The sequence below is a fragment of the Xenopus laevis genome, chromosome 9_10S (genome assembly GCF_017654675.1).
Source record: "Xenopus laevis strain J_2021 chromosome 9_10S, Xenopus_laevis_v10.1, whole genome shotgun sequence".
NCBI lineage: Eukaryota > Metazoa > Chordata > Amphibia > Anura > Pipidae > Xenopus > Xenopus laevis.
The window spans coordinates 78,007,799-78,022,568 of NC_054388.1; the positions used below are offsets into that span (position 1 = coordinate 78,007,799).

Sequence of the window (14,770 nt, forward strand, 5' to 3'; positions counted from 1 at the left end):
GAGAGCATTATTTTACAAAGCAGCTTAACTGTTGATTGGATTATAGATCTGAGAATGTGCTCCGCCAGGCAGTGCAATTAATTATTGTAATTCATCGGGTAAAGGAAATCTGATTGGTTTTGGGAAAGTGTGTCTATTTGCATCGCTGCATACTGTAGTGAGGCTGGAAAAATACAAAAATTGTCTAACGTTCTAAACCTCAGCAGGTTTGTCTTACTCTCAGGGTTGCTGAGTAGCATTTAGTTTACTGTAAATATTAGTGGTGCCACCACTGTTAAAAGCAATTTTTAAAATTATTTTCTAGGACTTAAAAACAAAGGTATTAAATGTTTTATCCCTACAAACAAACAGACTGTTATCTGGAAACTCAAATCAGAGACCCATTTTAAAAAAGCAATTCTTCATTCTTTATGAATGTGCTTTTTCTCTGTAATAATGATACAACACCTTGTCCTTGATGATAACTTAGCTAGTATAAACATATATTGATATAACTATATTTTATCCTCCTTCCGTGCTCCCTTCTGTGGTTTAAAAGTGTATGAGATATTAGAAGGGGCATCATCCTATTTAGAATGGACTCATCTGTATTTGCACAAATGAAATGCGCTACACGGTGTGTTTATAGTGATATATGAACATTATCCAATGTAAACATGATTAAATTATGGCAATCGATACGTCTCTGTCCTATTAAGTTAATTACATTAGACTAGATGAATGTATTATGGCCTAGAAATGTATTTGCCTGTGGCAACGATCTTGCCTTATGTAACCAAGTGTCAAAATAATTTAACTGTAGTAAACATTTAAAGAGAAATCTAAACACATAAAACGTTAATTTTTAGTCTAATACAAGCTTTTCTCATAGTCATGCTTTCCTCCTGGAGGAACCACGCAACCCTGCCAAAAGAAGGCATTCCATAAACACTCATAATTAAACCACTTGCTCCAACACAAAGAACAATCAGCTGCACTAACACAAAGCAGAACCTTGTAGTTAAGGAGCCAAAACTCCCTTCTAGTGAGAAAACAAGGACATATATAAAGACATCATTGGGCATTTTATTTTATTTTTTTCCAACATGTTTTTATTAATATTTAAACAAATAACAATAATGCTCGGAAATGAGTAATAAAAGCGAATGTTACACAAGTGTAACAGTATGCATTATAGTAACATCAATAACATATAGGCACTTCACAAAACATACAGCTCATAATATAGTAATGGGTGTTATATGGGACTCAGTGGATAAGATGCCAATAACCTGTTGATCTGGTGACTCCTGGGGGGTGCGAAGACCAGTAGTTCCTGTTCACGATGCCAGTTGTCGAGGTACTGGGATGCCGCCACCACAAGTGGGCGTTCTCTGAGGGATTCTTCATTATACCATGTAGTTTGCCGAAATGTGTAGATCGTGAGATATCTGGCATGATGTGGAAGTGTCAGTATATAAGGTATCCATGTGTTAAAGAATTTTGTCGTGTTCTGTTCCTTTTTGGTCATTGCTTCCAACCAATCCATATGGAATACATGATGCAGTTTATGTTTGACCATCAAGAGTGGCGGGGGATCTGGGCTCAACCATTGTTGCAATATCGCCTTCCTGGCTGCTGCAGCAAGTCTACCTACCACTGTTTTCTCCGATTTTGCCAGTTGGGAATAATTTGAGGTGCAGCTGAATAGGGCCCATTCAATTAGTGGTTGGAGAGGTTTCCCTATTATCTGTTCACCAAGTGCGGTTACTTCACGCCAAAAGGGTTGTAGTTTGGGGCAAGACCAAAGGGAGTGGTAAGGTAAGAGTTATGTAATATTTGGAGGGCCATCTCCTGGTATCTGCTTGCCGGGAGCAGCCTCATTATTTTAGCATGGTATCGTAAGATTTCTGAGTTTGTCGCGTCAGGGATATTTTTTATCCATGGGAAGGTCGAGTCGTTTTCGTCATCTATGTCAAGAACTGTGCGTATAGCCTGGTATAGGTCATTGGGCATTTTTAATACACTTGAACCCCAAGTAAACACTTTACAACACGCTTGAAAGGTACACCTTAGTTATCCCATATTCCATTACAAGTTCCAGCTGGCACACACACAAATGAAAGTGCAATGCACTAAATGCATTTAGGGGCAGATTTATCAAGGGTCGAAGTGAATTAGAGGGAATTTTCAAAGTAAAAGTATTCAAAGTAATTTTTTGGATACTTCGACCATCAAATAGGATACTACAACTTCGAATTTACTTTGACTTCAATTCGAAGTAAAAATCGTTCGACTATTCGACCATTCGATAATCAAAGTACCGTCTCTTTAAAAAACTTCGACTTCAATACTTCGCCAACTTAAACCTGCCGAAGTGCTATGTTAGCCTATGGGGACCTGCCAGAGCATATTTCTACGTTTTTGGGTTTCGAAGGAAAATCGTACGATCCTACGATCAAATCATTTGAATCGTATGATCGGAGTACGATCGTACGATCGTACTACGATCGGAATACTATTGTACAATGAATAAAATCCTCCGACTTCGAATGTCGGAGGATTCTATTCGATGGTTACATTTCAAAGTATTTTCCACTTCGAAATTCTACCCTTGATAAATCTGCCCCTTAAAGGACCAGTAACATCAAAAAATTTAATTGTTTTAAAGTAATAAAAATATAATGCAGTGTTGCCTTGCACTAGTAAAACTTCTGTGTTTGCTTCAGAAACATTACTATTGTTTATATAAATAAGCTGCTGTGTAGACATGGGGGCAGCCATTCAAAGGAGAAAAGGCTCAAGTTACACAGCAAATAGCAGATAAGCTCAGTAGAACATAATGCTATCTGTTATCCACTATTTAACCTGTGCCATATAGCCGTTATTCAATTTCCGCCATTGCTACTCAGCAACTTGTTTATATGAACTATAGTAGAGTTTCTGAAGCAAACAGATCACTTTTACCAGTGCAGGGCAACACTACATGATATTTTCATTACTTTAAAACACTTTCAGTTTTTGGTGTTACTGTTCCTTTAATATAAAAAAAGCACAAAATCAGTTTTAAGTTAGTATTCTTATCTCTTTTTTATCAACAATGTCTTAATCTAAAGAATACTGGTCTGTAGCTCAAACATCCTTACTTACTGTATCTAACCATGAAGTGTGGCACGCCTCAGCCAAATAAATAATTAAACAACAGAGAAGTAATAATAAATAACAGTCAGAGAATTGGAGTGTATATAAAATAGGGGAATGAGCACTACTGCAGAATATTTAGTACTTTGACACTATTTATAGATTAAATCTTTCAATCAATATAGCAAGAAAAAGTACCCCCCTAGCAAGAATAAGTACACTCCTGCCCTGTACATAGGTGCTTCTTGAATGAGCACTATGAGACTTGTTTTTGCACCCCTTACATTTGCATCCAGCACAATAATAAGTAACTAATAAAATATTGCTCTTAGCCAATTTATTAGAGCCACCGATGTGACAGGTGAACAAGAAAGAAGAACAAGAAAATTTCTTCAGAGTTGCCTTGTGTCTTTTCTATCACGGCAAACATTACAACATCCGACATTATAGCAAGAAAAGACCTCTGCAAGACTGATGTTACTTACAAATCTCGTTTGCATCTGTGTGCCCTGTTATTTGCACCTAGTAGCATCAGAGGCAGTAGCAACCAACATATAGCTCAAGGTGCAAGCAAGGGGATGAAGTTTTGTACTGTGCATTTATTTACTTACCAATTTGCTTATAGAAGCTTAGGTTACGTTTGAGTTTGAGCAAAGAGGTGTTTCCCACAATTATCCGGAAGTTAACAATCTTACAATAGAGTTGTAAAGTAAGTAATTGATTTATCAAATTCATCAAACGCTGCTAGAATTTTTCAACCTCTATCACTTTCTCTCTCCAGGGGAAAAAAACATTTTATATTGTCATGGGTTTTCTGCCAGGCATGACATTTTATTTTTTTTGTGCATTTACTATTATTGACGACAATTTGCTTCTCGCATAAAGACACATTTTTCATGCCGAGCATGAAATTGCTATCATTATCTATTGTAAGAAGCAGGCAGAGAAATGAAAGTTTGATAGGCTAAAGACTATAGCGGCTGTAGATTTTCCCTTTGCTGGGGCATGAGTGTAGTGTTCCTTCTAAGGAGTAATGCCCCAAAAAGATATGTATGGTGCTGTTATGTGGACTGGAGAATTTTTCTTATGTTATAAGGGATTCATATTTCCTTCCATTTTTTATGAAATAATTCCACTTTGCAAGTAGCCATGGGACTCTATAGGGGGGTGACATTTACTTAAAACCATAAAAAGAAGTTAACATATTATAACAAGAATGGCGTTATTTTTCATGCACTGAACAACAAATAGTTTGAAATTTTACAGGAACTAGGAAACCAAAGTAGAGTGTTCTAAAACATGAACTAGCTCACCTCTAAAAATGTCATCAACGATTGCAGTACTAACTCATTGAGGCAAATCAGGCTCATTTAATGCAAATAATAAATTACAACCTCCATATTTATTTCTGTTCCAACAAGTAAATATTTAACCACACCCATAAATTCTATTCATAACATATCATTAACAAGTTGTTGGTTGCAACATATAGTCCTTAATGTTATTTTATGAAAAGCTATTTGAAGGTTTAAAGCATAAAGGTGGCCATACACGGGCAGATAAAGCTGCCGATAACCGTCGTTTGGACCAATTTGACAGCTTATTTGCCCGTGTATGGGGGCTTCCGACGGGTCTTCCCGATCGATATCTGGCCATGATACCGATCGGGACGGTTTGATTTTTAACCGGCCGACCCGTCGAAGCCCCTTGGCGTATCGTAATTCGATCGTTTAGCCATACGGCCGAACATTCGAATTACCCCCAATATAGCCATGCCGTTAGTGGCATATCGGGGAAACATCCGCTCGTTTGGCGATGTCTATGGCCAGCTTAAGTCAAAAACCCATTGTATTAAATGCCAAGTTATCAATGTGACTTCTTTTAATGCTGTTTAGAGCTACTAAATGACACATGATGCACTAAAGCAGTAGGTTTCACTTAGAGGAAATCGTGAAATCAGACCAGATTTATGTGCAAGGCTAAAAAAACTTTAATAAACACTTCGTTATTCCATTAAATTTGCATTTTTTTTAGAATATCTTGAATCCACAAATAAGCCTGACCCGCTGCAAACTCCATTCAGTGTCTCATCCTGAATAATAAAAAAATGAAAAAGTTCTCCCTGGAGGATCTCCTACATACAGAGTCTAATGAGCAAGCTGCAGTACTCTACTGATGAGACTAATGCAACATGTTAGTTAAGACTGGTACTCTGGAAAATCACAGATGGGAGTTTGATTTGTTATTAAATGCTTGTATGTTTACAGGAGGATAATGGTTTTGGAAGCATTACATGTACCAAAGAGTCCAACCGATTTTCTGCCACAATTAAACTAACATCATAGGCAAATTCTGAAAATAGATATATGCTTAGGCCAATTTATACAGTGATTCATTCTATGCAGGTTGGTGTGTGTGTATATACAGTATTTCTACTGTATATATAGACTTAATTTACTGTGGGTAGCTAGGTGTTTTGACGATTTCAGACAACAGGAGGGAATCGATTTCTCTTCTGCCACAAAATGAAATGTCATGTTTTGTTATCTTAAGTGATCTGAGCCCAGACCAGTTTGAAAGCATTACATTGAGAGCTCTTTGCCTGTATATATAGGACAATGTACTGTACTGCCTCAGAAAAGCAGGGGTGACTGTGTACAATGACAGTACTTTCTTTAAAAATGGTGTATCTAGCTTATGAACACAACCTATTAAAAGTGGCTTAGGCTTTAAACCCAAGAGATTATTAGTCACTATGATAAATTTCAGCTTCAGTCATATAGTGTTTCAATTCAATTTCTTTTTTACGGTTTATTTACAAACATATTTGATTAAATAGTAACTGACTTCCCTATAAGCTCAGTATAGACCATTCGTTTAGGAACTACACTGGAAGAGTTTTCTAGGAATTGTAGTCCCTTGACTGCAAAACTACTGTAGTTGCCAGCCCCTACTGAAATGCAAAATTTTGGCGAAATTACATATTTAGTTAATTTTGTAAGTGAAAAAGTTATAAACAACTACCACAGGAATAAGTGTGTTTAAAAACAACATAAATGTTAATGCACAGTTACATTACACTACCATATGTTAATATCACATTACATTATTTCACAAACTTTAAAACAAAGGAACAAAGAGAATATTAATTGTGCAAAATCTGGATTACCTTCTTTTTGTCCAGTGATAAACATGTTTCTACAACTACCCTGACCCTAATCACATCATTAATAGCCATTAGGAGGTGTCACCTGTTGATAACTGCAGAGATTTTGGGTTATAAATCAACAGCCTCTGCAATGTAATGTCATCAAGAAATAGCAGTTAAGAACTGTGGAAGTCAAGGAAAGGTCTTGAAGACCAAGCTTGTATGCTGGCCAGAAAGTCAAAGGCAAACCATCATATGACTGCAAATGACCTACAGGAAGGCTTGCCTTCCATTGTTAATTCCATGGCGCAGTGTGGCTTGCACAGTAATGGAAAAAGCATTATCTGCATCCTCATCACTAACAGGAGAATTTACCTCATTGGACACAACAGACAGAGCAAATCCTCTTGGCCTGATAAGTTCCTATGGTGTCTTGTCCTATAAAAAGTAATTACTGTGGGAATCATGATTATGAAAGGAATCTGGCTCCCCAATCCTGGAGAGAACAGCATATTTTAAATGAATGTTCAAGAGACCAGTAAATACTTACCGGTATATGAGTAAAATATAGGTGTATCTTATTATTTCTGCAATCAGCTCAGCGATCATCTAAAACTCTTTTACATGACATATAGGACCTGCTGGGTGTTATTTGCATGGACCTGAAATAAGGCTTTGTGCTACAGACCTTAAGATTCTAAATATAACATGATTTGGCTCCCACTTTATTAGAAATTGCAAAGATTTATTTTAAACCCTCTAATCCATGTTTAGTCAATGCTAGCTCCTTGCACAGAGCACAACATTCTTCATGACAGATGGAATGCCGGTACAGAACTGAATCGTTCATTAAACCCGGAAATAATCATTTAAATGTGCCCGTAAAGGTATTTCTCTCAGACATCTATCAGATCTTGTATTTACCTAAAAAATGTATTCAGTTATGCTCACCCAGAGATTTATTTACTGTTTAGGAAATGTGTATGTGCCAGGACATAACTTGCATCCCATGAAGTGTTTTACATGTAGTCACCAGACATGACAACAGCTATATCGTTTATGCTGATTCGGCACAGACCACCAGAAACACAAATGTTTTTGTAGCTGCTAATTCTTTTTAAAACAGGTCAGTTGGCATCTTTCATAAATGGGTTCATGGTCCATGGGATTCATAATTTTCTTGTTGAGCTGTTCTGTCAGATCTCCACTTAGCATTTCAGAGTTAATCCCCCTTTTCTCTTCTGAAACCTTGTGTGGATAGCTCAGTAAACATGAACTCAATAGCATATATGCTTATTGTGAGTGGCTTCTCATCTATGGGGCATATTAATATATGAGAAACAGTTTATTCGGATAGAGCACCACATTCGAGATCAAAGGAAAAGTGAAGTCACTGGTGGGTGCCAAAAGTTACACATCCCCTAGAGATTATATTCACATACCCGATACTCCGGGTCAGTGTGTCTGTTAGCAGTACAGACAAGGCTTCTTCTTGAAGGCATGCATAGTAGATTGAAAAGCTGAACTTTAACAAAAAAGTTGGCTTTTTCACTTTACTGAGTCGGGCCCCTGGGTTAGCGAAGAAAGATGAAGCGGAAGAAGGGGATTGGTCAGTTGTGCTTGCTGGAAAGAACCACAGGTCAGTGCAGTTTTCTGCTAAAGGAACAGCGGCTTGGGGTATCAAGTGAGTCATTCCAGTTACTTAGGGTGCATAACTTTTGTGCCCACTAGTGATTTCACCTTTCCTTCTTCTTTACCAATGCACACAGAGTCAGAGATTTGTTAAATAACCTTTAAAAGAAGAGTCTACAGTGGAAGGAAAGTTAATGGAAAAAGAATTCACATCTTATAAAAGAGGAAACTATGTATTTATTTATTTAATTTGGTAAGTTTCTAGATTTCCTCTTGATTACAGACAGACTTTATACACTTATGAAATAAAATCATGTCAGGAACACTGGCCCTTTAATCATTAAATTACAACTTACAAATCACTTCAGATAGTGTTGTTTTAATTTGAGGAGCAATACTTTTCATTTTATTCAGTTTCCCTAAACATTCAATAAAGTGTTCACTTGTTTTTAAACCTAATTTGGCCCAATATCTGATATCACATGAGAGATAATTCCAGACCTTGGAAGAGCAGAAGTCCTGGAAGCAGGGAGAAAAATGTGTAAGAAGGTGAGAAGGTTATGCTCATGTTTACTGAAAAAAATTGAAAATAAGTAGATAGGCAGTGCAGGGACTTGTAGACAGGAACAATGTTTGTAGAGGGCAGTTAGGTGGCTAAAGTAACGACTTTCCCTAAAGCAACATTTATACTTTCAAAGTTGTCTTGTCTGTTGCCAAATGAGTTTTCTATTGGGTGGACATTGTCATATTGTGAGCCTTCCATCAATGTTTTTTCTCCGGGAGCTGACATTAGCTTTTTGTAGACTACCTGCAAATAATGGGGTATATTTATCAAGGAGTGAAGTTAGAGATTACCACAGTCCTCTAGAGTGAAATTCTGCCACTCTCCATTCATTTCTATGCGATCTTGAAAGACGTATTTATCAAAGGATGAACTTTCACTTTCACCCATTGATAACCACTCTTTTAAAAATCCCATAGAAATTAATGGAGAGTGGCGGAATTTCACTCTAGTGGACTGTGGAGATCTCAAACATCACTCTTTGATAAATATACCCCAAAGGGAAAAGGTATGTGCAGATGTTAATCTACTCCTTCTTGTTATAATTAACTATATAACTGCTAATTGTAAGTGTATTAAACACAGCCATTCTGGCAAAGATGGTTTTGGTGTCCAAGATGTTAAATCTGTGAGTGGATAACTTCAAGGTTCAGAGAATATTTTTTTAAAGTGATACTGACACTAAAAAAAATTATTTTCAAAATATTAATCCAAAGTTACCTATAGGTCATGTTGATCGTTTTTTCGTTTTTTGTCAGTAATTGTCACTTGAAGTTCCTAAACCTGACTGTCCCTTCTTAACCTGTCAGTTAGAGATTCTAATGCTAACGGACTATTGCTGCACAAATATGGCAGCCCCCTCATAGAGGAACAGTGTAGTAAGAAAGGTAATGTAAAAGCATCTGGCAAATATGTTTTATTATAAATAGCATTCAAAGACAATGTTATAATAGATTATAAAAAAGGTTATTTTCTGATGTCAGTATCTCTTTGATTTTAGCAGATTCTTACATGTCCTGAATCAATCGTTTTCCTTAGAGATTTCTTCATTGGGTGGCCAGTCTTCCAGGCAAAGGGTCCGAACTTGATCCTTGTGGGCCCCACTGGCCCAGACCCACTTCACACAGCATGTGCTCAGAAAACTGCACCCCCCGGTATGCACCAGTTCTGGAGGCAGCAGAGGATGCAGCAGGGCAGAGCAGGATTTCTGGCTGGGGAGGCGGGAGAGGGCCCTTGTGGGCCCGCTGGCCCAGACCCACTCCACACAGCCTGCCGTGCCTAGGCCGGGGGCTGAGGAGGCAGATCGGGATTTGCAGTGCTGTAGGGGGAATCTGAGAAACCCCAGTGCTAAAATGGATGCAGAGGAGCCAGTTGATCCAATGGGAGCACTCTAAATTTCTCAGCTCAGATCGTGATTGTGAGCTCTCCTTTCCTGCTAGTGCTTTCTAGGTCACTGATAATGCAATAGGTCTGGTTCCTAAACCTAACCTACTTCTTGTATATGTTTATCTTATCAGTATATATTGCTGGTATTTTGCATGAGTTTAACTACTTTACTAAATACCTCTATTCCATCTTCTTCTTTGGAATTTGGCTGGTTACAGTGAGGTACTCCAATTTACTGGGTGCTTGTGTTTATCCAAACAGCAAATAATGTGTATCTAGAATGACAGGTAGCTGGGGCTATGACTTTAGGTAAAGCACCCTAACTGTTAGTCCAATTAAAAAGTGCAACAGTGGGTGGTAAGTTAGTGATGGGCGAATCTGACCCGTTTTGCTTCACCAGAAATTTGCAAAACAGTTAAAATTCGCCAAAATGCTTTGAAAAATTTTTTGCTGCCATTGAAGTCTATGGGTGTCATTTTTGAAGGGAAACTCAATGGCAAATCTGCCATTTCTAAGGGACTTTCCATATTTCTTACTTTGTCCCTGGAACTGTCCTAGAGAGGCAGAGATCTTAAAGAAATAAAGACATACTATTTAGTCCTTCAGCTATACAGGCATGGCACCTGTTATCCAGGCTCAGGGCCTGGGGTTTTTTGGATAACGGGTCTTTTTGTAATCTCTATCTTCATACCATAAGTCTACTAGAACAGGGGTCCCCAACCTTTTTTGGCCCATGGACCAAAGAAGAGCCAAATGTTTTTGATTATAATGGAGTCTATGGAAAATGCCATTCCTGTAATTCAGAGCTTTTTGGACAACAGGTTTCCAGAGAACGGATCCCATACCCGTAGTATCATTTGTAAGGGGATGCTCTGCATACATCACAGTTATGTTGTGGGGCCCTCTAGAGTACAGATACAACATTGCCAACACAATACCAGCTTGCAGAAACATGGGTGTGAACTTCGTAGTGTGATACTTGTGAATAGTTTGAGTGCAAGTGTGAGTGCATGTTACAGAAAGGGACCACCCTCTTATAAAGGCTGAGACTAAATGTTGTTTGAGGAATAAAGCAAGTGGAGGAATGTTTGGGGTTTGCTTCCTCTGTAGTAAACATCTCATAATTTCCAAAGGATTTCAAAATGTATTAAATAGCAAGGGTAATGACCATCAGTACTCTTCTACTGCAGCAAAGTGATCATAACCCATACTTTCAGTTCTTAGGACTCTTTCTTACAGAGGGTATGCGCAAAGCAACACGTCTCCTGGAAACTACTTGTACTACAGTGAAGGCTTCCCCCACCAGAAATAGCAAATGAGTATGAACTCAGAACAGAGAAGATCAATGCATTCTAATCACTTAAAAGGCCATGGCTCACTTTCATCACATACTTTAGGTTTAGATGGATCATAGGAATATATGTATGTTAGAATTCTTAGCTAATGTCTGAAACTTTTATTCAGCTCATCCCTGTGCCTACATTCCATTTTGTTTACTGCTGTAAATTACTGTATGAATAATACATAGAATAAGCAAAGGGATATCCTGAATTTCAAAGGGAATTGACTACAAGTCTCAGGCCAATACCCTTTCAAGCACTTCAACTGATTGCTGTGTGCAAATTTCAATTTGGGGTGCAAATCTGCATTTTTATTATTATTTATTTTTCTAATAATGCATCATTTTTATAATACCCACATAACTGTGGCTGTGCTGCAATTTGTGTTCACCGTACTAGCATCTGATATGCCATAACAGATGTGATTGCACCTAGTATGTTCAGAGTGGGGTGTTCCAAAGTGTTCCGCCTGTTACCATCCAGTGGGGTGTAAGCTCATACCAAGAGGCGGGGTGGACACAGTGGCAAACATGGAAGCAAAGTAACACCTTAATAACTTGTGCCAATATATGCTTTGCACTGCGTCCATTTTACAGTTTGTAACTGACCCCTGTAATGTTTAATACCTACTGGGTAATTATGTGCATCACTTTGACAACCGTATATAACAAGGTTAATCAGAAGACATACAAACATAAAATCCAATATTTTGCCATGGCTAGTGCTAGTGAATGTTGTTTTCTGGAATAAAACACATTTCTCACTGTAATTTGTTTTTTCAGCAGTAAAACATAGCTATAACTAGATCTCCAGACACCATCTAGTGGTGATAGCTTTGACCAGGCTCTTTTTCTACAATACTTTAATAATATTTATATTAAACACACTACTGAAACCATTTAAACCAGTAATGTATATAGGGAAAGCTTATAGATATGAAAGCATATAGATATGAAAGCTTTTGAAGAAAAAAATCAGTGTGCATTCTGAAATAGACAACTACAAGAGGTCCTCTGCACTCACCCCATTATCAATATATTTAAGACAGAGACATTTTGTGCATACTGCTACTGAAAAATGCCTTACCCTTTAAACAAAACAGGGATTGTTTGTCCATATATTGCAATATATTTAAGCTGGCCAACTACGTCAAAGTCATCCCATATCTGGCCAGTCCTATGCTCAATTTTATCTGATTCATTAAGAATTCTATTGCTTCATTATACATTTTACAAAGGGACTAAGTTTTACCTGCAACTTACTAGCTGCTTTCAAAGTAAAACTCCCAAACTTGGCTGCCCTTTTATTAGACACCAGTGGGATCACCTGACTATAGCTGGGAAGGGTGGGAGCTACAACATGAAGCTGGTCACTGCTCCTGCATAACATTAAAGGAGTTGTTTACCTTTCAATTTACTTTTATTGTGATGTAGAGAGTGACAATAAGGGGCAGATTTATTATATGACGTAAAAAAACAGCAGAATACTTCACCACACATGGGCAGGCATCGATGTATAAAAACTGCATAAAAATGTCGAAATATTTTTACCTGCGTTTTCTTTGAGCAACTTCTGCCAGAACTTACAAAGGTCTGAAGCAGTCTAAAACAGCAGTGAAAAATCTGGTGGTTGCATGACATAAAATAAAACACACCTTGATAAATTTGAAATTTATTTTACACAGTTTTTTTCTGTGAATTTCATTTTATACCGTATAATAAGTAGGCCCCTAAATTTGTAGCCTTACAGAGCATTTTTTTAGATTGGATCAATGACCCCCCCTCCCATTTGAAAACTGGAAAGAGTCAGAAGAAAGGCAAGTAATTAAAAAGCAATAAATAATAAAATAATAAATGACGACAACCAATTGAATGGTTTCTTAGGATTAGCCATTCTATAACATATTAAAAGTTAATTTAGAAGTGAACCAACCCAAAGAGATTATTTTGCCACCAATATGGATGTATGCAGTGTAGTTACCATCAAACACAAAATACCACTACAGGGAAAAAAATAAATCATTTTTTAATATTAGAATTATTTTCTTTAAAAGTGATCAATTGGAGATGGCTCCCCATTATTTGGAGCTTTTTGAATAATGGATTTCCAGAAATTGATCCCGTACCTGTATTTGATCTATCAGAGATTCTTTGAAAGGTCACATATTAGGTTATAAGTACAGGTATGGGATCCGTTATCCAGAAACCCGTTATCCAGAAAGCTCTGAATTATGGAAAGGCCGTCTCCCATAGACTCCATTTTATCCAAATAATCCAGATTTTTAAAAATCATTTCCTTTTTTTCTGTAATAATAAAACAGTACCTTGTAATGTTCCTAAAATATTTTATTATTGTAAAGGAAGTATTTATTCCTAAATCCTTTATGACATTTTATTAGCCTAAACTAAAGGATCGTTAGCACCAAAAAATGAAAGTATTAATTTAAATTCACCTACCTATTATTCAAATCCTGTACATGTAAATTATATTTTCTTTATAGCATATTTCTTGACTTTTATCGCTGCTTGTTTTGCCCAGTCGTCTTTAATCCAATTGATTGTGTTAGGGCTCATACATATGGGAATTTAAGTTACTCACATTTGAGACACAGATTTGATTGCACCTTAAACAAAATAGCGGATTGGTTCCATTATATTCTGCCTGTTGAATGTAGAATGTTTATAAGACTTTCAAAGAAGACATGCTTTCAGAATTGCCCGATGATCAATTGAATGATCGTTGTTTCTAATCAGTTGCCTATTGAGGTGTTTTTGTGCTTTTGTTATATTCAGGGTCAGGGAGACCTGTTGAAGAATGCGAAAACTGAAGCTACAGAGAACATGAAGCAGATACAGCAGGCCTGTGTCTCTAGCGGCCTCATCAAGGCTTCAAGCACCACAGCCGATGCCAAATCCAAGAGAGGCTTGGCAGCAATAGAAGAGAAGGACACAGGGGAGGAAAATGGCCGCCTGTGAAATACACCAATTACAGTGTCAACTAACCTACTGGAGATGTTTGTAGATTTCTTATAGAAAACAGTGCAAAAGAGACTTTTACTCACATTTATCATTTGTATTCAGTGTCAGAAACCTATTATTCATTGTACATGTAAAATAATATTCCTGATTAAGCGAAAGGTGGGCCATTCACAGACAGCCTAAGCTTGCTTGATAGAATCATGTCTGTTGAGAGTCTGATAGTTGCCACATCATATTCAGCTCCCTTTTCAGCACACAGATTCTCACCCATGGTAGTGTATATTTGTGGCCACTTATTTACAGCAAAGAAATAAAGTGTTTTGTACCATGAGGCTAAGGGACTGAGAATGTAATTTATAATTCACTGCACTTTTCTGTTCCAAAATTGAAACTTTTCCAGATCTGAGCATAGTAAGATTAAATAATATATTTGTCATTAAAAAGGTACCTGTACGATAGTGCGGATATTGTTATGGAGGAACCCTTTAAAACTTTATTCTCACAGGACTTTTCTTCCTGTTCTAAGATCATTTCTTTCTGTCCTAGGATCTGGTTTCTAAGATCAAATGTTTTTGTTTTTCATTTCTGATGTTAATGGTCCCTT

General features: G+C 37.3%; 1 protein-coding gene across 1 annotated transcript in view; it reads left to right on the forward strand.

The window, feature by feature from the left end:
* LOC108703054 (inactive phospholipase C-like protein 1) overlaps positions 1-14,498 on the forward strand; it is a 109,050-nt gene extending 94,552 nt beyond the window's left edge. Inside the window, exon 6 of the mRNA XM_018238992.2 lies at positions 13,981-14,498. Coding sequence (XP_018094481.1) covers positions 13,981-14,163 — 183 coding nt within the window. The 3' untranslated portion in view covers positions 14,164-14,498. The remainder of the gene's footprint in view (positions 1-13,980) is intronic.
* Positions 14,499-14,770: the final 272 nt, after the last annotated feature.